The following is a 23,311-nucleotide window of genomic DNA, read 5'->3' as shown; positions in this document are numbered from 1 at the left end:
AAGTCAGCAACTTGGTCAGAGGGGACCGCCTTTATGCTGAACACAGGCGTTGTACTATTCTGACCTCATAATAGTTATTGTTGTGATCCAGGCAACCACATTTCTCCAGTGGCACGCAGTGTCTCCCCTTGAAGACAAACCCTGGTTTGCAAAAGCAGCCGGTGATACAGGAGCCGCTGCAGTTGGTGGACGGTTCCATACAGGTGGGAATGCAAGCTGGGCCACATTCGATGTATTCTGCATTTGGAGGGCACTGAACTACATGGTTGGGGGGGGGGAGTAGGATTGATTTAGTAGCTACTGAGGAGCTGTTGGATTAGCCTTTTAAAAATATACCATACCTGGCTTTGGTGTCGTCGGCCTTGGAGTTGTTGGTCCGGGTGTTGTTGTGTCTAAGATGTCATTGACATTCATTTAAAATTACTATAACAAAGATTTCTTTACTTTGGTTCAATGAAAGAGAAAGGTTGAAAGGATGGGAGCATACTTGTGGGATAGCAGCCAAGCTCCCCCCCCTGGACTTGACACTCGTGCATTGGGGGGCATTGAGACGCCTGACAGGTAACAAGGGGTGCGTCACAACGACACTTCAGATTGCAGTTCTCGACGTAGAATTCCTCTCCAGGCTGACGGACACACACAGTTGATTTATCGGTTCGAGCTTTAGTTGTATTTCACAGTCCGAATGGACAGTTGCTCGTCCATCTCGGGGTACCTGATAATATTGGCCATTGGTGTGTTTGCAGCCGCACGAAGAGTTGGTGACACATTTGCCAGCACTCAGGATGTAGCCGGGATCACACACACAGGACTCGGTGCACGGTCCGCTGCAGGAGGGGGGTCTGCCCGAACACGTCTCCGGACAGGGGTCCGCACAGGACTCATAGTGGCTGTTGGGGGGGCAGCTAAAAGCTGTGTGGAAGACGAGAGGGCTCAAGTTAAAGCATTGTCTTTTGACTTAAGAGCTGGCTGGACACATTCAGAGAGAAGGCTACAGCCAAGTCCCACGTCAATAATCTGCTCGTTCTACTCACGGCAGAAGGTTTCGTTCCTCCAGGGTCCGATGTTAACCCCACGTTCCTGGCACTCATTGACGTAGGCTTCGATGGCTTCACACAGAATGGAATGAGCTCCATCGAGCACGCAAAGGTCAAAGACACAGTCCTTGACGTACGCCTGAACGCAAAACCAGCATGCCACATCCGATCTTGTGACTCAAAATTCAAATTTTTGGCCGCATGCTCGCTCCATGTACTCGTGACTTACATTGGGGTTGACCTTGGCGTGACAAACGGCAAAAGGACCGTTCTTATCCAGCAGGATGCCACAATATCCAGAGCTCTCATAGAGTTTCTGCTCCTCTGGCTCACATCCGGGATGAGTGGTGTTGGGTTTCTTGTTACACCTTGTGCAAAAGAAAATATTACACAAAAACTAAACACAGGACAACGTTCACAATCAAAAGACTGAATGAATGAGGGGGCAATCTTGTTCTTGTCGATAATGACATTTAAAAAGTAACACTCACTGTGGATCAGTGTTCCAGCTGTTTCCAAACTCATTTGGATTGTTGGTCAAAGACCAGTCCGGTTTGCGGAAGTCATCTTTAGGCTCTCCATTGTAATCTCCACACAGTCCACATAGCATATTCTTATAGCTGTGGGCGACAGGTTACAAGATCCTTTATTCCAGAACTTGAGAAGCAAGAGTGTGAGACATGGGGCCTGTGAAACTATTGTAAAATTCTGCTTTAGACATATTTTTGCAGTTTTTAGAACACAGTTCTGTGAAAATAATTCCTTGCTGTGGTCAAAAAAAAATAAAATAGAAATTGCAATCTCATTATAATCAACAGCAGCACTACGAGGACAGGGTTTCAGGTGACGCTCACTCTTTAATCACTTTGACGTCCATAAAGTGGTTTCCGTCGTAACGCACAGTCACACCGAAATCCAAGGACACGGTGTAGTGCTTTCCTGATTTGAACACAGAGACGCCTGGAAACGGATTCACTGGCAGGTTTACTTTGAGTCCATTTACCTGGGTGTGGAAAGCAGGTGAGACTCATAAGTGAGCCGGCAGGGAAGGAAATTAATCAATTTGATCACAGTATTGACGAGATTTCCCTCATCCCTTCTTACATGGACAGTGCCGCCTTTGAAGATGGAGACGCCACCGGATTCGACATACACATGAACCGCCTTCACATAGGATATTGTGGGTCGGTTGTAACGATTTTCGTTGTCGGCGTAGACGGCAAAGTTTGGCAACGCAGACGCATTGCAAACGCCAGTCATCTGGTAACTGCAGTTGCCCATGAAGTTGTACTTGCGCTTGTCAAAGGTTGTGTAGTGCGGATCCCCGCACGCGATGCACGAGGATGTACCTTCATGGAAAACAACAAAGCTCAGATGACCGATGACCATTTTAGGGACCGACTGACCAAAGTGAGGAGTTGAAATGAACAAGCAGAAGATTTCTTGACGTGTTACCTTTCGGGTAGCATCCGGCGGCACCGTTAACCTCGCGGCACTCCTCCGTCGGATCACAGGTGTTATCCACACATTCTAAAGTGTAGTTCCCCGCACAGCGACACAGCTTGGAGCAGCCGTCTCCAAATACGATCTCACCAGGCTAAAGCGCAAAAGTCAGCAACTTGGTCAGAGGGGACCGCCTTTATGCTGAACACAGGCGTTGTACTATTCTGACCTCATAATAGTTATTGTTGTGATCCAGGCAACCACATTTCTCCAGTGGCACGCAGTGTCTCCCCTTGAAGACAAACCCTGGTTTGCAAAAGCAGCCGGTGATACAGGAGCCGCTGCAGTTGGTGGACGGTTCCATACAGGTGGGAATGCAAGCTGGGCCACATTCGATGTATTCTGCATTTGGAGGGCACTGAACTACATGGTTGGGGGGGGGAGTAGGATTGATTTAGTAGCTACTGAGGAGCTGTTGGATTAGCCTTTTAAAAATATACCATACCTGGCTTTGGTGTCGTCGGCCTTGGAGTTGTTGGTCCGGGTGTTGTTGTGTCTAAGATGTCATTGACATTCATTTAAAATTACTATAACAAAGATTTCTTTACTATGGTTCAATGAAAGAGAAAGGTTGAAAGGATGGGAGCATACTTGTGGGATAGCAGCCAAGCTCCCCCCCCTGGACTTGACACTCGTGCATTGGGGGGCATTGAGACGCCTGACAGGTAACAAAAGGTGCGTCACAACGACACTTCAGATTGCAGTTCTCGACGTAGAATTCCTCTCCAGGCTGACGGACACACACAGTTGATTTATCGGTTCGAGCTTTAGTTGTATTTCACAGTCCGAATGGACAGTTGCTCGTCCATCTCGGGGTACCTGATAATATTGGCCATTGGTGTGTTTGCAGCCGCACGAAGAGTTGGTGACACATTTGCCAGCACTCAGGATGTAGCCGGGATCACACACACAGGACTCGGTGCACGGTCCGCTGCAGGAGGGGGGTCTGCCCGAACACGTCTCCGGACAGGGGTCCGCACAGGACTCATAGTGGCTGTTGGGGGGGCAGCTAAAAGCTGTGTGGAAGACGAGAGGGCTCAAGTTAAAGCATTGTCTTTTGACTTAAGAGCTGGCTGGACACATTCAGAGAGAAGGCTACAGCCAAGTCCCACGTCAATAATCTGCTCGTTCTACTCACGGCAGAAGGTTTCGTTCCTCCAGGGTCCGATGTTAACCCCACGTTCCTGGCACTCATTGACGTAGGCTTCGATGGCTTCACACAGAATGGAATGAGCTCCATCGAGCACGCAAAGGTCAAAGACACAGTCCTTGACGTACGCCTGAACGCAAAACCAGCATGCCACATCCGATCTTGTGACTCAAAATTCAAATTTTTGGCCGCATGCTCGCTCCATGTACTCGTGACTTACATTGGGGTTGACCTTGGCGTGACAAACGGCAAAAGGACCGTTCTTATCCAGCAGGATGCCACAATATCCAGAGCTCTCATAGAGTTTCTGCTCCTCTGGCTCACATCCGGGATGAGTGGTGTTGGGTTTCTTGTTACACCTTGTGCAAAAGAAAATATTACACAAAAACTAAACACAGGACAACGTTCACAATCAAAAGACTGAATGAATGAGGGGGCAATCTTGTTCTTGTCGATAATGACATTTAAAAAGTAACACTCACTGTGGATCAGTGTTCCAGCTGTTTCCAAACTCATTTGGATTGTTGGTCAAAGACCAGTCCGGTTTGCGGAAGTCATCTTTAGGCTCTCCATTGTAATCTCCACACAGTCCACATAGCATATTCTTATAGCTGTGGGCGACAGGTTACAAGATCCTTTATTCCAGAACTTGAGAAGCAAGAGTGTGAGACATGGGGCCTGTGAAACTATTGTAAAATTCTGCTTTAGACATATTTTTGCAGTTTTTAGAACACAGTTCTGTGAAAATAATTCCTTGCTGTGGTCAAAAAAAAATAAAATAGAAATTGCAATCTCATTATAATCAACAGCAGCACTACGAGGACAGGGTTTCAGGTGACGCTCACTCTTTAATCACTTTGACGTCCATAAAGTGGTTTCCGTCGTAACGCACAGTCACACCGAAATCCAAGGACACGGTGTAGTGCTTTCCTGATTTGAACACAGAGACGCCTGGAAACGGATTCACTGGCAGGTTTACTTTGAGTCCATTTACCTGGGTGTGGAAAGCAGGTGAGACTCATAAGTGAGCCGGCAGGGAAGGAAATTAATCAATTTGATCACAGTATTGACGAGATTTCCCTCATCCCTTCTTACATGGACAGTGCCGCCTTTGAAGATGGAGACGCCACCGGATTCGACATACACATGAACCGCCTTCACATAGGATATTGTGGGTCGGTTGTAACGATTTTCGTTGTCGGCGTAGACGGCAAAGTTTGGCAACGCAGACGCATTGCAAACGCCAGTCATCTGGTAACTGCAGTTGCCCATGAAGTTGTACTTGCGCTTGTCAAAGGTTGTGTAGTGCGGATCCCCGCACGCGATGCACGAGGATGTACCTTCATGGAAAACAACAAAGCTCAGATGACCGATGACCATTTTAGGGACCGACTGACCAAAGTGAGGAGTTGAAATGAACAAGCAGAAGATTTCTTGACGTGTTACCTTTCGGGTAGCATCCGGCGGCACCGTTAACCTCGCGGCACTCCTCCGTCGGATCACAGGTGTTATCCACACATTCTAAAGTGTAGTTCCCCGCACAGCGACACAGCTTGGAGCAGCCGTCTCCAAATACGATCTCACCAGGCTAAAGCGCAAAAGTCAGCAACTTGGTCAGAGGGGACCGCCTTTATGCTGAACACAGGCGTTGTACTATTCTGACCTCATAATAGTTATTGTTGTGATCCAGGCAACCACATTTCTCCAGTGGCACGCAGTGTCTCCCCTTGAAGACAAACCCTGGTTTGCAAAAGCAGCCGGTGATACAGGAGCCGCTGCAGTTGGTGGACGGTTCCATACAGGTGGGAATGCAAGCTGGGCCACATTCGATGTATTCTGCATTTGGAGGGCACTGAACTACATGGTTGGGGGGGGGAGTAGGATTGATTTAGTAGCTACTGAGGAGCTGTTGGATTAGCCTTTTAAAAATATACCATACCTGGCTTTGGTGTCGTCGGCCTTGGAGTTGTTGGTCCGGGTGTTGTTGTGTCTAAGATGTCATTGACATTCATTTAAAATTACTATAACAAAGATTTCTTTACTATGGTTCAATGAAAGAGAAAGGTTGAAAGGATGGGAGCATACTTGTGGGATAGCAGCCAAGCTCCCCCCCCTGGACTTGACACTCGTGCATTGGGGGGCATTGAGACGCCTGACAGGTAACAAAAGGTGCGTCACAACGACACTTCAGATTGCAGTTCTCGACGTAGAATTCCTCTCCAGGCTGACGGACACACACAGTTGATTTATCGGTTCGAGCTTTAGTTGTATTTCACAGTCCGAATGGACAGTTGCTCGTCCATCTCGGGGTACCTGATAATATTGGCCATTGGTGTGTTTGCAGCCGCACGAAGAGTTGGTGACACATTTGCCAGCACTCAGGATGTAGCCGGGATCACACACACAGGACTCGGTGCACGGTCCGCTGCAGGAGGGGGGTCTGCCCGAACACGTCTCCGGACAGGGGTCCGCACAGGACTCATAGTGGCTGTTGGGGGGGCAGCTAAAAGCTGTGTGGAAGACGAGAGGGCTCAAGTTAAAGCATTGTCTTTTGACTTAAGAGCTGGCTGGACACATTCAGAGAGAAGGCTACAGCCAAGTCCCACGTCAATAATCTGCTCGTTCTACTCACGGCAGAAGGTTTCGTTCCTCCAGGGTCCGATGTTAACCCCACGTTCCTGGCACTCATTGACGTAGGCTTCGATGGCTTCACACAGAATGGAATGAGCTCCATCGAGCACGCAAAGGTCAAAGACACAGTCCTTGACGTACGCCTGAACGCAAAACCAGCATGCCACATCCGATCTTGTGACTCAAAATTCAAATTTTTGGCCGCATGCTCGCTCCATGTACTCGTGACTTACATTGGGGTTGACCTTGGCGTGACAAACGGCAAAAGGACCGTTCTTATCCAGCAGGATGCCACAATATCCAGAGCTCTCATAGAGTTTCTGCTCCTCTGGCTCACATCCGGGATGAGTGGTGTTGGGTTTCTTGTTACACCTTGTGCAAAAGAAAATATTACACAAAAACTAAACACAGGACAACGTTCACAATCAAAAGACTGAATGAATGAGGGGGCAATCTTGTTCTTGTCGATAATGACATTTAAAAAGTAACACTCACTGTGGATCAGTGTTCCAGCTGTTTCCAAACTCATTTGGATTGTTGGTCAAAGACCAGTCCGGTTTGCGGAAGTCATCTTTAGGCTCTCCATTGTAATCTCCACACAGTCCACATAGCATATTCTTATAGCTGTGGGCGACAGGTTACAAGATCCTTTATTCCAGAACTTGAGAAGCAAGAGTGTGAGACATGGGGCCTGTGAAACTATTGTAAAATTCTGCTTTAGACATATTTTTGCAGTTTTTAGAACACAGTTCTGTGAAAATAATTCCTTGCTGTGGTCAAAAAAAAATAAAATAGAAATTGCAATCTCATTATAATCAACAGCAGCACTACGAGGACAGGGTTTCAGGTGACGCTCACTCTTTAATCACTTTGACGTCCATAAAGTGGTTTCCGTCGGAACGCACAGTCACACCGAAATCCAAGGACACGGTGTAGTGCTTTCCTGATTTGAACACAGAGACGCCTGGAAACGGATTCACTGGCAGGTTTACTTTGAGTCCATTTACCTGGGTGTGGAAAGCAGGTGAGACTCATAAGTGAGCCGGCAGGGAAGGAAATTAATCAATTTGATCACAGTATTGACGAGATTTCCCTCATCCCTTCTTACATGGACAGCGCCGCCTTTGAAGATGGAGACGCCACCGGATTCGACATACACATGAACCGCCTTCACATAGGATATTGTGGGTCGGTTGTAACGATTTTCGTTGTCGGCGTAGACGGCAAAGTTTGGCAACGCAGACGCATTGCAAACGCCAGTCATCTGGTAACTGCAGTTGCCCATGAAGTTGTACTTGCGCTTGTCAAAGGTTGTGTAGTGCGGATCCCCGCACGCGATGCACGAGGATGTACCTTCATGGAAAACAACAAAGCTCAGATGACCGATGACCATTTTAGGGACCGACTGACCAAAGTGAGGAGTTGAAATGAACAAGCAGAAGATTTCTTGACGTGTTACCTTTCGGGTAGCATCCGGCGGCACCGTTAACCTCGCGGCACTCCTCCGTCGGATCACAGGTGTTATCCACACATTCTAAAGTGTAGTTCCCCGCACAGCGACACAGCTTGGAGCAGCCGTCTCCAAATACGATCTCACCAGGCTAAAGCGCAAAAGTCAGCAACTTGGTCAGAGGGGACCGCCTTTATGCTGAACACAGGCGTTGTACTATTCTGACCTCATAATAGTTATTGTTGTGATCCAGGCAACCACATTTCTCCAGTGGCACGCAGTGTCTCCCCTTGAAGACAAACCCTGGTTTGCAAAAGCAGCCGGTGATACAGGAGCCGCTGCAGTTGGTGGACGGTTCCATACAGGTGGGAATGCAAGCTGGGCCACATTCGATGTATTCTGCATTTGGAGGGCACTGAACTACATGGTTGGGGGGGGGAGTAGGATTGATTTAGTAGCTACTGAGGAGCTGTTGGATTAGCCTTTTAAAAATATACCATACCTGGCTTTGGTGTCGTCGGCCTTGGAGTTGTTGGTCCGGGTGTTGTTGTGTCTAAGATGTCATTGACATTCATTTAAAATTACTATAACAAAGATTTCTTTACTATGGTTCAATGAAAGAGAAAGGTTGAAAGGATGGGAGCATACTTGTGGGATAGCAGCCAAGCTCCCCCCCCTGGACTTGACACTCGTGCATTGGGGGGCATTGAGACGCCTGACAGGTAACAAAAGGTGCGTCACAACGACACTTCAGATTGCAGTTCTCGACGTAGAATTCCTCTCCAGGCTGACGGACACACACAGTTGATTTATCGGTTCGGGCTTTAGTTGTATTTCACAGTCCGAATGGACAGTTGCTCGTCCATCTCGGGGTACCTGATAATATTGGCCATTGGTGTGTTTGCAGCCGCACGAAGAGTTGGTGACACATTTGCCAGCACTCAGGATGTAGCCGGGATCACACACACAGGACTCGGTGCACGGTCCGCTGCAGGAGGGGGGTCTGCCCGAACACGTCTCCGGACAGGGGTCCGCACAGGACTCATAGTGGCTGTTGGGGGGGCAGCTAAAAGCTGTGTGGAAGACGAGAGGGCTCAAGTTAAAGCATTGTCTTTTGACTTAAGAGCTGGCTGGACACATTCAGAGAGAAGGCTACAGCCAAGTCCCACGTCAATAATCTGCTCGTTCTACTCACGGCAGAAGGTTTCGTTCCTCCAGGGTCCGATGTTAACCCCACGTTCCTGGCACTCATTGACGTAGGCTTCGATGGCTTCACACAGAATGGAATGAGCTCCATCGAGCACGCAAAGGTCAAAGACACAGTCCTTGACGTACGCCTGAACGCAAAACCAGCATGCCACATCCGATCTTGTGACTCAAAATTCAAATTTTTGGCCGCATGCTCGCTCCATGTACTCGTGACTTACATTGGGGTTGACCTTGGCGTGACAAACGGCAAAAGGACCGTTCTTATCCAGCAGGATGCCACAATATCCAGAGCTCTCATAGAGTTTCTGCTCCTCTGGCTCACATCCAGGATGAGTGGTGTTGGGTTTCTTGTTACACCTTGTGCAAAAGAAAATATTACACAAAAACTAAACACAGGACAACGTTCACAATCTGAAATGATTCAAAAGACTGAATGAATGAGGGGGCAATCTTGTTCTTGTCGATAATGACATTTAAAAAGTAACACTCACTGTGGATCAGTGTTCCAGCTGTTTCCAAACTCATTTGGATTGTTGGTCAAAGACCAGTCCGGTTTGCGGAAATCATCTTTAGGCTCTCCATTGTAATCTCCACACAGTCCACATAGCATATTCTTATAGCTGTGGGCGACAGGTTACAAGATCCTTTATTCCAGAACTTGAGAAGCAAGAGTGTGAGACATGGGGCCTGTGAAACTATTGTAAAATTCTGCTTTAGACATATTTTTGCAGTTTTTAGAACACAGTTCTGTGAAAATAATTCCTTGCTGTGGTCAAAAAAATAAATAAAATAGAAATTGCAATCTCATTATAATCAACAGCAGCACTACGAGGACAGGGTTTCAGGTGACGCTCACTCTTTAATCACTTTGACGTCCATAAAGTGGTTTCCGTCGTAACGCACAGTCACACCGAAATCCAAGGACACGGTGTAGTGCTTTCCTGATTTGAACACAGAGACGCCTGGAAACGGATTCACTGGCAGGTTTACTTTGAGTCCATTTACCTGGGTGTGGAAAGCAGGTGAGACTCATAAGTGAGCCGGCAGGGAAGGAAATTAATCAATTTGATCACAGTATTGACGAGATTTCCCTCATCCCTTCTTACATGGACAGCGCCGCCTTTGAAGATGGAGACGCCACCGGATTCGACATACACATGAACCGCCTTCACATAGGATATTGTGGGTCGGTTGTAACGATTTTCGTTGTCGGCGTAGACGGCAAAGTTTGGCAACGCAGACGCATTGCAGACGCCAGTCATCTGGTAACTGCAGTTGCCCATGAAGTTGTACTTGCGCTTGTCAAAGGTTGTGTAGTGCGGATCCCCGGACGCGATGCACGAGGATGTACCTTCATGGAAAACAACAAAGCTCAGATGACCGATGACCATTTTGGAGACCGACTGACCAAAGTGAGGAGTTGAAATGAACAAGCAGAAGATTTCTTGACGTGTTACCTTTCGGGTAGCATCCGGCGGCACCGTTAACCTCGCGGCACTCCTCCGTCGGATCACAGGTGTTATCCACACATTCTAAAGTGTAGTTCCCCGCACAGCGACACAGCTTGGAGCAGCCGTCTCCAAATACGATCTCACCAGGCTAAAGCGCAAAAGTCAGCAACTTGGTCAGAGGGGACCGCCTTTATGCTGAACACAGGCGTTGTACTATTCTGACCTCATAATAGTTATTGTTGTCATCCAGGCAACCGCATTTCTCCAGTGGCACGCAGTGTTTCCCCTTTAAGACATACCCTGGTTTGCAAAAGCAGCCGGTGATACAGTCTCCGCTGCAGTTGGTGGACGGTTTCATGCAGGTGGGAATGCAAGCTGGGCCACATTCGATGTATTCTGCATTTGGAGGGCACTGAACTACATGGTTAGGGGGAAGAGAAGGATTGATTTAGTAGCTACTGGGGAGCTGCTGTATTTGACTTTTAAAAAGATACCATACCTGGCTTTGGGGTCGTCGGCCTTGGAGTTGTTGGTCTGGGTGTTGTTGTGTCTAAGATGTCATAGACATTCATTTAAAATTACAGCAAATACAAAAAGGAATGAGTTGGCAAGGTGGAATATGTCACCCGGTGTGATCCCAGCATGGATCCTACACTTGTTCATGACAGGAGTCACCAACGGCTACCCCAAAAATGTGCCCGGACTTAATATCACATTTGTACCAAAGTGGCCCTTGCATAATTAGATTTTTCGTTAAACGGCCCTCAAAGGAAAATGTTTGGACACCGCCTGGTGTATGCTAAGTATCCCACCGCCAACAACAACAGGGATGGCCCAGGCTGCAAAACAAGACATGTCATACTTGGACTTGGCGTAGTTGGTCTAGGAGTTGTGGGTTTTGGCGTTGTCATTCCATTAGTTGGTGTTGGAGTCGGCACGGATGGCAGTGGCGTGGTTAGCTGACCTTTTAATGAAAGAGTTTGAGTCCTGTCAGTGAGGATAGAGTGCTTGATATAGCAATTTGAAATTACTGTATTTTCATCACTATAAGGCGCACCTAAAAATCCCAAATCTCCAAAATGGACCATGCGCCCTACATTAAGGAGCGTCCTTGTGTGGACCGAGCACTCCGCTGGGCTGACTAGGAGCATTTCCTGCCTTTTTAAAAAATTAAGCTAGCATATGTTTTAGCGTGTATGCATGCTAAGGTATTCTAACGTCGCTTTGAGGCGGGAGCACTCCCAGAATGCTTTGCAGCACTTGGGTTATGAATGACCCGAGACGTACATGTTTTGTGTTAATTTATTTATTTCTTCCTTGTTTTTTTTTTTTTTATTTATTGTTTGCTAGGCCTACACTAATATGCGATTCAGTGGATGTTGGGTGAGAGTTTTGATTTTAATGTAACATCGTAACCATACATCATTTGTTCATTAATGAATTGCTGAGAAGTTAATGTGACTGCTTGTATTGCTGTCGGCATCACATCTGAGGGGCTGCACGGCAGCAAGACTAACGGCAATGACGTCCTTCTTGGGTTTGACAGAGAACTATGAGGACTTGGTGCATTTGTGGATGAGGACTGATCAAAAAGCAGCTTTAGAACTTTGTTAAAAACTAAAATAAAGTACAACCGAACTCAATTTTGCTCCAAATGTCTTTCTAAAAATACACGCTAGCATGAATCCTCGGTTATGTTTGTGCCCAAGAATATAGTGCACGTGTTAAATTCAGAAATAACACCCGTAACTGAGACTGTGCTCTTTAAATACGGTGCACCCTATGGTTGTGAAAATGCAGTCATCATTTCCAGAACAGGCAGATAAAAATCAAAGAAGATTCACCAACAGTGAAATGTCTCATTCATGATTGACATCAAAAACATTCTCAATAGTGTTGAGGTCAGGGGATGGTGAGTTGTTTTTACCTTTTATACGATTGTAATGTTTGTTCATCTTCAATTGCACAGATAATTGTAACACTCTGTAAATACATTTTCTTACCTTGACAGGCCATGACACACACGTCATCAACAGCAATATCGGTCTGAAGAGTCTCTCCGTAGGTCCCCACAATAACAAACTGAAATTCAACGTGAACAGATTTTTTTTATGCTCCATATATCAGTGTCCATACAGAGATGGTAGCTTGAGTATTTACCTGGATGTCAGCATTGCCGAAGTGACGGACTTCGACAGGCACCCACGCTCGACCCTGGTTGCCCCCGACAGTGAAGAGAGCGGGCTCAAGGATTCCTCCTGCTAAGTAAGACCGCAAATCCAAGACCAACAAGAGTCAAGATTAGTTTTGATGAGTAGAGTTCAGATTTTGGAGATAAATCTGGATGCCAAATATTGGGAAAAATCTGCAAAAAATAACTCCTTGGATCCAAAATAGTCATCTGTTTATATGTTTTGCAGTCTGGGTCCCTGGCTGATTTTCACACATCATGTGTCAACTAGTGTCGAGTGCTAATACTTTAGTCTCGAGGGGCGCCACAGAATAAGTTTGTAGGTGGTCACATTTGTGATTGAAAACGTCCCCTACCTGTCAAGGTGCGAACACTCAGCTGCATGGTCTGGCTGGTGCCATATAGATAGTAATAGAACGTAAGCTGCAGGCATCCAGAAGAAGCGTTCATCACAGGACTTCGAATTTGACCCTCAAGTCCAGGCACAGTATAGGAAGAATCCATAAGCATGTAGGATCCAACTAAGAGGATGTTAAAGCATTAATGAGGTGCTTGGCTGCAAACCTTGATGATGTGTCTATTCAACCCGCTCCAACTACTTACTTCCCGGCATGGAGAAGTCATCATCGGGTCCGGTGCCTTCAGTGTTGGTTGGGCCAGACCATTGCTCAAAGCCAAATATGGTCTCGTCATGTAAAAGAGTCCACCCACAAATGTTTTCCGAAATGTCGAAGTTGCAGCCAGAAACACAAGCTGTGGACCAAACATTAGATTTATGTAAATTACCACTGGCAAAGTGTTGAATTAACACTGTGAGTTTACTTACTAGGACATGCTCCTTCACTGATGACGATGTTGTCGAGTGCCGTATCACAGGAATCGCTAAAGCCTCGCTGAGCCTCAAAGACAATCTAGTGAACCACAAGTGACACAATCGTCCAAGTATTGGCAAAGTTAATGCATCAAAAATGTGGGAAGTCCAAGTAAAAAGCCTGAAAAATTAACTAGAGTAAATTACAGATATTTGAAAAATCTACCATTACAATAAAGTATTTGCCATGTGTTAGTTCGAATCAGTGCAAACCATGCACGTGAGCGTGTTGAATAGCGTTATCACATATGGCTAGGGGTGTGGCACAACCTCAGTGATTCCGAAACAACCATAATTGCAAACACGGGTGTGACTTTATGATAGCTATAAAACAATACAAGGGCAAATGGTTGAACTGAGACTATATAAAGCGATAACGCGAGTTGCTCTCTGAACATATGTTGCTGCACTGATTAGATTATTGATCAGTGCACACTTTTCCATTTCCCACACCAAAGTCCAGAGCAAATCGAGGGTGGATAACAAATTGCCAATTTAAAACCATATTTACATCATAAAAAGTTTTTGTTTTTTGTTTTGGCGAATGCAAACTTCAACTTCAATTGCACATATTGTCGAGTCATTCTCTTACCTGACCCGACCTAGACGCTACTTCTTACCCAAACCTCAACTGTCGCGCAAACCTCAACTTTAATACTTTACCAAACTTGAGTCTTACGCCAAATTCTAAACCGAACTCCTAGTCCTCACCCACACCAGCTCCACGTGTCATTCAAGTGTGGAGCCTCGTCCTCTGATCTAACTTTACTCGAAACCTTAAACCTCTGTCTCTAACCCTACTCCCAACCCCAGCTTTGACCCAACTCCAAACACACACAATTAACTCTAACCCTTAACCAAACACAAACTAACCCTACTCCAAACCTGTATGCCCAACTGTAACCCTAACCCCTTATCTTACCCCTTAACCCAACCTTGCCTAGAGGAAATCAAAATCTGGATGTCACTTAATTTTCTGAATTTCAATGAAAAGAAGACAGAAGTTATGGTGTTTGGTCTCAGTGGCCCTTCTACTCTCAACATCTGTTGACCTTGGCCTCCTAACATCTCATCTAAAGCCAACAGTCTCAATCTTGGGTTTTAAATTGGACAGTGATTTTAAATTGGATCGGCAAATCAGTGCTGTTGTTCGATCCAGGTTAGGAAGCTCGCTTAAGTGAAGCCCTTTCTTTCCCAGCAGCACTTAGAAACAGTAATCCATGCCTTCATTACATCTAGGCTAGATTACTCTAATTTACTTTATTTTGGAGACAGCCAGTCCTCCCTCAAGTGTCTCCTACTGGTGGAAATGCTGCTGTTCACCTTTTAACTGCTCTTTGGTATTTGTGTTTATGTGTTCTAATTTCCCGCAAATTTCTATTACACCATATGGATAGCGCTTTGTTACAGCTCCTGCTGTTGTGAAATGCGCTATATAAATAAAGTTGTTTTGTATTGTATTGTATAACCCAAACATTAGACCGCAACCCCACTCATCCAACCTCTTAGTCCTAACACTAACTCTCAGTCCTAATCCCAATTTCAACCTTTAAAACTACGCTTAATGCTAGTCACTAAAAATTTCTTCTGATTTCAAACCCTCAACCTGCATTTGAAGCCACAAAGTATTATATGTGCTTTGCTTGGAAGCAATCACTTACAGTGTGTTCCTGATCGCTTGAACTGGACACAGTCACGGCACCCTTCAGCCACGATGGACTCTGGAAACCAGTTTTCTTCCACAGCTCTTGCTCACTATTTGGCCTCTTCACCAGTAGCCTCAACACATTGGAAATGTCCGAGCCGTACATGTAATATCGGAACTGGACGCAGATCTGAGCCTCCGCCGTCAAGAAGATCGTGGGACTCAGCAGACGAGTGTTATGCTCATCTGGCACATTGTCGCATTCCTGGTAGATGTAGAATCCGTCTAGGAAAGAAATTGCATTGGATTTTTTTTTTTTCACAAATGATTTTAGTGTTGACTGCCAGTCAGGTGCAGTACTGACTTCCATCTGGGTAATCGCCCGGAGGACCCGTGCCAGGTGTCGGGGTTGGACCTTTGTGCCTGGTCCAGTCGCCACCGTCTGACGAGTCCTGGAGGAAGCTGCAGAATGGTTTGCTATTGTTGTTGAAGTTGCAGGACGTCAGCACGACAGCTGGGGAGACGGAACAAGGGAAGCAATAAAAAGCCTAGAGCTGGGCTCGGCAAAGAAGGTTCTCCCCCAGTTGAGCTGGAGCCGATGCCAGCTGTCCAACATGGCCAGTTCCGCAGTCTTCTATAGTGCTTGACCTCTTATTTTGGAAAGTTCCACCTCAAATGACAAATAACCTCTATTGTTTCTTCCTTTTGACACCCCGAGGTCCAATTTTCTTAAATTATTCTTGGCCCTCAATCCAATATCGTCTATTCTTGCAATTGAACCCCCCCATGTACACTATTTCCCACTCTATTCATTCACACCCCTTGCGCTAAAACGGTCTGTTTTAACAAGTTAAAATGTACTGGGGTTGAATATTACTCTGGAACTTATAAACTAGTTTTAATGAAATGTTACTCGGTCGTCATAGGATGGCAACCGTTCGTCACGTGCTAATCACTAGCTCACAAAACTCATTCTTGAACTCACCATCGTTGGTTGGGTCACTCTGGAGGCTAAAAGAGAAGGACACAGATCAATTATTCAACATGTCACGCCTAAATATGACTCATGTACTTGAGAAGCACACCTATATTTAACGAACAAATAAAAAAATACAAATGTATTTTTTTTTTTTAGTCCAAGATCATGATGTGAAAGTATGTCTAAAGGATTATTAATATTAAATAGTGTGATGTAGTTTTATAAATATTTTAATATTTAGAAGTTATCCTTTTCCGACAGTTATTGTATATGATATAAATTATCGTAATCACTACTTTAACAAAACATGCAATTTTAGGTGAGGGAAATTCAATTTCCATTTTAAATCAAATTTACAATTCATCTTGGAAAAAAATATATCAGTACTTTATATTGTTTGCAAGTTCATCAAAACAGCACCAATACTCGTGTAGTAACATCAAAAAAACTTGAGCTGTGTCATTACTGATTATTGGCGAAATACATTTTGAATAAAGCAGTTAATATTTTGATATCGCTCTTAGAGCAAAACACTAGTCATCATTTTTAAAGCAGTCATATAATTTAACACTGTGATCATCCATCCATCATCTGTACCGCAGGCGTGCTTGAGCCTTTCCCAGCCGTCTTCAGGCAGCAGGCGGGTACACCCTGAACTGGTTGCCAGCCAATTGCAGGGCACCAAAAGACGAACAACCATCCGCGCTCACACTCATACCTAGGGGCAATTTAGAGTTTTCAATCGACCTACCATGCATGTTTTTGGAATGTGGGAGGAAACCAAAGTACCCAGAGAAACCCCACACAGGCACGGGGAGAACATGCAAACGCCACACAGGAAGGCCGGAGCCGTAATCGAAGCCACGGCTTCTGGACTGTGAGGCCATCGTCTTAACGAGTCAGCCAATGTAAAAATATTTATGAAAACATTGATATAGATTCAGAGTGGTGAAATTTTCTTTGGTAAATGAGTAATGATTAAATAATTTAATTTTTTTAAAAAGTCAACGAAATGAAATGAGATAAATGTATTTAGTTTGGGACTCACCTCTGCTGCTTTGTCAGTGGACACATCCATAGTAGCAAAATAAGAAACCGCATTGCATCCATGGCTAACTGTGCAGTTAGCAGGGGATGAAGACACACGGACACAGTGGGAGACTTTTATAGCCACGCAAAGTATCGTACTTGCGCCGTGAACCGCTATTGGGTGGAAATTGTACTGTATACTCTGATAGTTGCAAAATGTGTCAATAAGTAACAGTGCTTGATATGGACAAGGGTGTGTTCTTTGAGAGCGTTGTCTGCTTTTTGAACTCTAAGCACTTCACACAATGGGTGTGGATGCCCGGCACAAACTAGTTTATAAAATACCAACTTCTTCCGCCAGCTTGCGCAGAGACTGATGAGTGCACATATAATAAAATAATTAAATAATGACGGTAAATGTGGGAAAATGTGCTTTGTATTGTGTTGTAAAACAGTCCTAATGTTTTTTAATCCCAAATTCAACCAGTTTTCCAGAAAATGTTTCGGGATTTGTTATATAACAATCCTAGTGTTGCATAATTTGTCATTCAAATCAAAATTTGCAAAGAGAAAAAAATAAATACATTTATATATATTTTTTTCTTTTTTCTAATTTGATAATTAGAATATAATTTGGCATCCAATTAACTCTGAAACGCTCAACTGAACTGATGATTTGTGCTAATCTATGAGCGTGGGAAAAAAAAATCTGTTGTCATGAATTGAGGCTGTGAATAAAAGTGAACTTGAATATCGTATAAATGTTGTGCGCTGTGCGTGTTTCAAGGTTTATTGGATGGCCGAGTGGTCTAAGGCGCCGCGTTCAGGACCCAGTCTCCCCAGGAGGCCTGGGTTCGAATCTCGAATTTCCCCATTGTGGGACTAATAAAGGGCATCTTATCTTATTTATCATACACATGACAGAAATGTTTCCATTCACTTTTGATCTTTACACTTCTCTCCTTGAAGCCGCCGCCCCCCCCCCCCCCCCCTCTATGTCCACACGCACGCACACACAATTCCTTTACAGGCCATAATCAAAGCTGAAAGATCCCAATGTCATGCCACTTAAAATAAACACAACAGCAACATTTTGTGTCTCCAAGGGAGTGGCTCAAAGGGTAATTCCACGCATTTTCTGGCAATGAAAGCGCATTTATCAACAATGAATGGACTTTCAGCAAGTGATAATGTAAAAATGAATCAGACAAAATTCCACCAAAGCTTCTGTCATTGTGTTACACGAGTACCACACGTTTATGACAATGTGGATGATAAGAGTATAATTTCATGGAAAATGCAATTTTTGTAGAAATTATGGATCAATGCTCAAGAGCTGGTGCTGAACTGAAATGTCGCTTTCCATATGGTGTAATGTGAATTAGCTGGAATTAGAACACAAAATTAAAAAACATAAACAATAGATACCAGAAGAACGTCTCATGTTGAGTCGATATATATATATATATATTTATATATATATCCATTATCTGTTCTGCTTTTCCTCACGAGAGTTGCAGGGGTGCTGGAGCTTAACTCAGGAGTCAAATCATCTTTTTTTTCCCAAAATCAACTTTTTTTTCAGTTGGTATTTAATTGCCAAAAACATACAGCACTGGTCATTGTTTCCAGGTACAGTTTTGACTGCATAAGTTAACAATGCAACACACAATTGGAGTACAAAAAATATGGACCAAAACTACTCCTTCCCATTTCGTTTCTACTGAGGAATAAACTGCAAATCACACTGTTGTTAAAAAAGAAAAATTATGATGAGGCTTATGAATTCTACATATTTGTCATTTTATTTCTCTGTTCACCTACAAAGAGAATCACACACAAAAAAAATCCACATCAGTTCATGTACGGTATATACATTTACACATTTCATATATATATACAGACACACTATCTTTTTCATTTTTTTATTCAATAAAAAAATGGTAGTTGTTGTGATATTAGAATAATCATAATTGTACTGTATTTTGACGACCATAAGGCACGCCTAAAAGTCCCAAATTTCCTCTTCTAATGTACCGCGTGTACGGATTTGTATACGTGTCTTTCTTGAGCAGTCAGCCTGACCAACTGGGAGCGTTTCACGTTGCGTATTAGCACCCTCTGTTGAGACTACAAAGCGCTGCAGAATCGACTGGGAGAAATACATTATTTTGCTTTTGATGTAAAACCCTGACCGGAAGTCGTGTGGTGACGACTGACAGCCATGCCCCAGCATAGTGTGATCACGTACCGTTTAAGCTCATTTGTCTGACACACTGCTCGCATGCGTGCTAGTGCTAACTGCGTCCGACGTATGTGTTAAATAGCGCCCACAACTGAGACTGCACCCTTAAATTCAATGAGCCCAATGGTTGTGAAAATCCGGTAATTAATGATTACATATGAATGCAACACATTTTATTGTATTAAAAAATATATACCTAAATCAGGTTAAATGCTAAAATGAACCACTTTACACGTGGTTTATTGATTCAAAATGAATGCAAACCCTGTATTAATAATCATATAGAGTAAAATATGGGTGCTACATACTTTGCGAGGATTGTGCCATTTGGAGGTCGTCTTTCCTCTTCTTTTTCCTGTGAACACAATGACATTGACTTGCATTAAACAGGACCATTCTCCTATTTTCATATTCAAATAAAACTTAACAATCCAAGATGAATCAATAACTAGAGAACGAGGGGGAAACTAAAGAATGGATTCTCACCGACTGTCAGACGCCAGCAGCTTCTGAAGGGTATACATGTCTGACCTGGAAACAAAAAAACTCATTACTTGGATTTAATGTTGCAAATATTGCCAGCAAGCCCACTTGTCCCATTAGGGGTCGCCATTGCGAGTCACTCGCATGATTTGGATGGCATCATTTTTCGTCCCATGCCCTTCCTCACACAATCTTTCTATTTTAATGGGACAGTTGATGTAAATGCATGTAACAATTTTTTATACAAAATTATCAAGTGTCAAAAAATGTTAATTTAAATGATATTAAAATAAGATTACATCATGTCATGTATTTATATTTACATTTATGTATACTTATAGTATATACATATAAGTTATCATAATTAAAATAAGATTTTTTTAAAACAAAGAAGTGAATAAATTATTGTTATTTATGAGCAATTATATATTTTCTTTAAGTGGTCTGACACTAATGAATGTAATTTAAGTGTAATAAATTATGACTTAATTGTAAATGATTCCATTGGCTTTTAAATTAGATAATTATCGCAATAATAAAATTTGGGGTAATACATTAATAAGTTAATTTTAATTTACACAAAAGTTCAGAACATTTTGATAACTACTTATTTCAAAAATATAAACTTTTTGAATGTATTTACATTAGAATACACTCATTTTTATTTAAATTAACATTATTAGATTTGATGTTATTCATATTTTTATCATTGTTAGAGGACAAACGGAAACGTGACTTACTTGCCGACGCTTTTGCAAACGCACACAACGGTGATCACAATGACGACGACGACGGCGACTGACACCAGCACAGCAATCACAATGATCCAGTAAGTTTCTGTAATGCAATTTCAATTTCTTGTCATGTGACTCTGAATATAGTGACGTAATTCCCATGATGTGTTTTTTTTTTTTTTTCCTTGTCCAATTCCGTTGGTGTCGCTCTTGAGGTAGTCCTTACCAAGTCCTTGGATGTCCGTAATCTGGTCCTGGCAGTTGAAGCCCCCGTAGCCTGGGGCACATGTGCATGAGTAGGACGTGTTGTTGATGTCGTTACACGTTCCTCCATTCTGACAGGGACTGCTCAGGCACGGACTCGCTGAAAAGCAACACAAGTAAGGACAAGAACCATGTTTTATAGTTGAACCCCCCACCCTCACCCAAAAAAAGGAATAAAAAATAGAAAGATGAGTTTATTTTAGCATTTTTAGAGTAATAAAATGATAACTTTGTGTATTGATTTCGTAGCTTAACTGCTTTTTATCTGTAATATTGAAGCATTACCATAAACGCTTTCATTTTATAATGCAATATTTTGACGGTTTTCCTTAATTTCAACTACTTTATTCATGAAAAATATCTAGTTTTTTTTCTTATTTAATTTTATATATATATATATATATATATATATATATATATATATATATAACCTTAATCACATAAAATGCAGGCATTATTCTGAAAAAAAATTGTCTGCTTTTCACAAAACATTCAAACAAGTTCTTCATATCGCTTCATTTCCTCCACATACACGAAACGTACCTTTGTGACAGTCGCGTTTGTAGTCGTAAATGGCGCAGACGTAGCCTTCCTGGCAGCTCTTGGCTTGGCACACGGCACCCGTGGAGGTGCATTCGCACGCCTGAGCGCAGTCTTCGGTCACAAAGGTCTCCTTCAGCTGCGGTGCGCCCATAGGAAAAAAAAAATATGAGTCCTCGTCACATTCTTACATCTTTCTTTACCTTGTGTTGTCATCTGCGTAGGTTGGAAAAAACTGAAACAAGCCTATTAACACAAGCATCTTGGAATCAAAAATACTCACAGGCATAGATTCCTTATCCTCTATTTTGAACAACTAATATTACTGCAGCTTCTTGTTCAATTGTGATCGTCTCCTTTAAGTCTAGCCATATGTCTGTATTATGCTGCCACCTAGTGGCCGAGGCTTGCACACCAGAACAAGAAGCGCAAAGTTGAAGCAAAAAAAAAAATGCTTTCAACGGGGAAATATGAGAATGTTAACGAAATCAATTTGTGTCAACGTTTTGAAAAGTTGGGAATCCAAGTAAATGCAATAAATGCATTTGTAATCCGTGTACTGACCGGGTAGTATCTGTTAAGGAAGCTGCAGCCGCACTGCGCGTACGGCACGCAGCCGCCCTCGCTCATGACGAAGCCGGGCGCGCACTGGCATCCTTCCATGCAGGAGGCGGCGGCGCACTCGGACGGCGCCGCCAAGTTGGCGCAGGAAGCCGGACACGCAGACATGCACGGCGTGTACGTGCTGTTGCCTCCACATGACAGCGCTGACGCACACAAAACAAGACTTGAGGATTACCGCAATTATAATATGACAACTTTATGCTTTTTCCTCCTCCTCTCTGTTTACAACATCAAGTTTGCATCCAATTTTTTTGTCTTTTAAATTTCCTTCATCATTGTGCGACTGCTAAAAGTTTTTCACCACAGCCCAGCTGTTGTCTCCAGAGCCACAGCGTGACTCCGGCCTCCTGGCAGACGGCGGCATAGACGTCATAGCTGGCACAGCGCAGCTCTTCGCTGCCCTGCTCGGCGCACAGGTCGAACATACAGTTACTGGGCAAAAAAAAAAAAAAGAAATAAAATAGTCAGCGAGACTTAAAGTTTTCAAAAACTCAATTTGAGGAGCAGAGAACAGAATAGTTATTGATGCACGTTTACTGAATAAATAAATTGAGTCTGATGGAAATAATGTTGGGGTTGTGGTTAGAACCAGGCTTGGGGGAGTACCGTTACCAGGCATCAGTATTGGGCCGATACCAGCCTTATCTTAAGGTATCGGTACTCCAAACGGCAGCCGATACCATTAGCTGAGAACGTGAACGAGAATGTCAGATTTGTGTTGGAATCATATTGGATCCACGTTTTGTTGGATTCACGGTTGTGCACTCACTCGTAGTAGGTTGCGGGCGACAGGACGGCGTGACAGGGGGCGAAGAGCCCAGCGGGATCCGTCAAGGCGCCGCAAACAGTGGGACCGCTGTAGATGGCCAGTTCGTCATTGGTGCAGGCAGACGTCTCGAATCCTGAATCTGGATCAGTGTCCACTTCTCGCCTGAACTCGGCACAAACGGCCAAATGTGTTTCTCGTTATCATGACTTTGCAGCTGGCAAAATTAACATTATTTTTCTTGTGAAACGACAACTTTAAGTGTTCGATTGCGATACCTGTGAACGTGGACGAGGCTGGGCGCTAACGGGGCGCTGTGAGGAGCGCGCACCGATCGGTCGCTGACCCTCCAGCTTTCTCCGAAGGCGTTCAGGTTCCTGATAACCGTCCCGTCCGGCTTCATGTACTCGTTGCTGCGGATCCCGTCGTAGTTTCCGCACAGCCCTCTGACGGCGTTCTTGTACGTGCTCGGCAGGATGATCTCTGCACGTGCATAGGTTGATGTGTGA

The 23,311-nt window shown here is 44.0% G+C and overlaps 2 protein-coding genes across 2 annotated transcripts in view; both read right to left on the bottom strand.

Annotated features, from left to right (window-relative positions):
• LOC148338822 (IgGFc-binding protein-like) overlaps nt 1–17,227 on the bottom strand; it is a 46,056-nt gene extending 28,829 nt beyond the window's left edge. Inside the window, exons 1-51 of the mRNA XM_088293507.1 lie at nt 17,166–17,227; nt 16,124–16,149; nt 15,503–15,652; nt 15,155–15,423; nt 13,449–13,533; nt 13,226–13,375; nt 12,979–13,143; nt 12,592–12,689; nt 12,435–12,513; nt 11,294–11,395; nt 10,655–10,848; nt 10,438–10,579; nt 10,087–10,331; nt 9,837–9,985; nt 9,472–9,600; nt 9,199–9,337; nt 8,967–9,108; nt 8,648–8,844; nt 8,420–8,558; nt 8,274–8,324; nt 7,998–8,191; nt 7,781–7,922; nt 7,430–7,674; nt 7,180–7,328; nt 6,817–6,945; nt 6,555–6,693; nt 6,323–6,464; nt 6,004–6,200; nt 5,776–5,914; nt 5,630–5,680; nt 5,354–5,547; nt 5,137–5,278; nt 4,786–5,030; nt 4,536–4,684; nt 4,173–4,301; nt 3,911–4,049; nt 3,679–3,820; nt 3,360–3,556; nt 3,132–3,270; nt 2,986–3,036; nt 2,710–2,903; nt 2,493–2,634; nt 2,142–2,386; nt 1,892–2,040; nt 1,529–1,657; nt 1,267–1,405; nt 1,035–1,176; nt 716–912; nt 445–626; nt 337–392; nt 65–258 (exon numbers count right to left, since the gene is read on the bottom strand). Coding sequence (XP_088149633.1) covers nt 65–258; nt 337–392; nt 445–626; nt 716–912; nt 1,035–1,176; nt 1,267–1,405; nt 1,529–1,657; nt 1,892–2,040; nt 2,142–2,386; nt 2,493–2,634; nt 2,710–2,903; nt 2,986–3,036; nt 3,132–3,270; nt 3,360–3,556; nt 3,679–3,820; nt 3,911–4,049; nt 4,173–4,301; nt 4,536–4,684; nt 4,786–5,030; nt 5,137–5,278; nt 5,354–5,547; nt 5,630–5,680; nt 5,776–5,914; nt 6,004–6,200; nt 6,323–6,464; nt 6,555–6,693; nt 6,817–6,945; nt 7,180–7,328; nt 7,430–7,674; nt 7,781–7,922; nt 7,998–8,191; nt 8,274–8,324; nt 8,420–8,558; nt 8,648–8,844; nt 8,967–9,108; nt 9,199–9,337; nt 9,472–9,600; nt 9,837–9,985; nt 10,087–10,331; nt 10,438–10,579; nt 10,655–10,848; nt 11,294–11,395; nt 12,435–12,513; nt 12,592–12,689; nt 12,979–13,143; nt 13,226–13,375; nt 13,449–13,533; nt 15,155–15,423; nt 15,503–15,652; nt 16,124–16,149; nt 17,166–17,227 — 7,536 coding nt within the window. The remainder of the gene's footprint in view (nt 1–64; nt 259–336; nt 393–444; nt 627–715; nt 913–1,034; nt 1,177–1,266; nt 1,406–1,528; nt 1,658–1,891; nt 2,041–2,141; nt 2,387–2,492; nt 2,635–2,709; nt 2,904–2,985; nt 3,037–3,131; nt 3,271–3,359; nt 3,557–3,678; nt 3,821–3,910; nt 4,050–4,172; nt 4,302–4,535; nt 4,685–4,785; nt 5,031–5,136; nt 5,279–5,353; nt 5,548–5,629; nt 5,681–5,775; nt 5,915–6,003; nt 6,201–6,322; nt 6,465–6,554; nt 6,694–6,816; nt 6,946–7,179; nt 7,329–7,429; nt 7,675–7,780; nt 7,923–7,997; nt 8,192–8,273; nt 8,325–8,419; nt 8,559–8,647; nt 8,845–8,966; nt 9,109–9,198; nt 9,338–9,471; nt 9,601–9,836; nt 9,986–10,086; nt 10,332–10,437; nt 10,580–10,654; nt 10,849–11,293; nt 11,396–12,434; nt 12,514–12,591; nt 12,690–12,978; nt 13,144–13,225; nt 13,376–13,448; nt 13,534–15,154; nt 15,424–15,502; nt 15,653–16,123; nt 16,150–17,165) is intronic.
• A 1,705-nt stretch (nt 17,228–18,932) lies between these two features.
• zanl (zonadhesin, like) overlaps nt 18,933–23,311 on the bottom strand; it is a 47,255-nt gene continuing 42,876 nt past the window's right edge. Inside the window, 10 exon segments of the mRNA XM_088293506.1 lie at nt 18,933–18,966; nt 19,700–19,746; nt 19,878–19,922; nt 20,615–20,711; nt 20,835–20,972; nt 21,416–21,551; nt 21,977–22,179; nt 22,338–22,468; nt 22,806–22,967; nt 23,081–23,285. Of these exon segments, the coding sequence (XP_088149632.1) occupies nt 18,935–18,966; nt 19,700–19,746; nt 19,878–19,922; nt 20,615–20,711; nt 20,835–20,972; nt 21,416–21,551; nt 21,977–22,179; nt 22,338–22,468; nt 22,806–22,967; nt 23,081–23,285 (1,196 nt within the window). The 3' untranslated portion in view covers nt 18,933–18,934.

Source organism: Idiotropiscis lumnitzeri, chromosome 4 (genome assembly GCF_059441095.1).
Source record: "Idiotropiscis lumnitzeri isolate Australia: NSW breed Sydney's pygmy pipehorse chromosome 4, RoL_Ilum_1.0, whole genome shotgun sequence".
Lineage (NCBI taxonomy): Eukaryota > Metazoa > Chordata > Actinopteri > Syngnathiformes > Syngnathidae > Idiotropiscis > Idiotropiscis lumnitzeri.
Note: the sequence above shows the minus strand (reverse complement) of the source record. Positions and strands in the feature narration are given on the sequence as shown.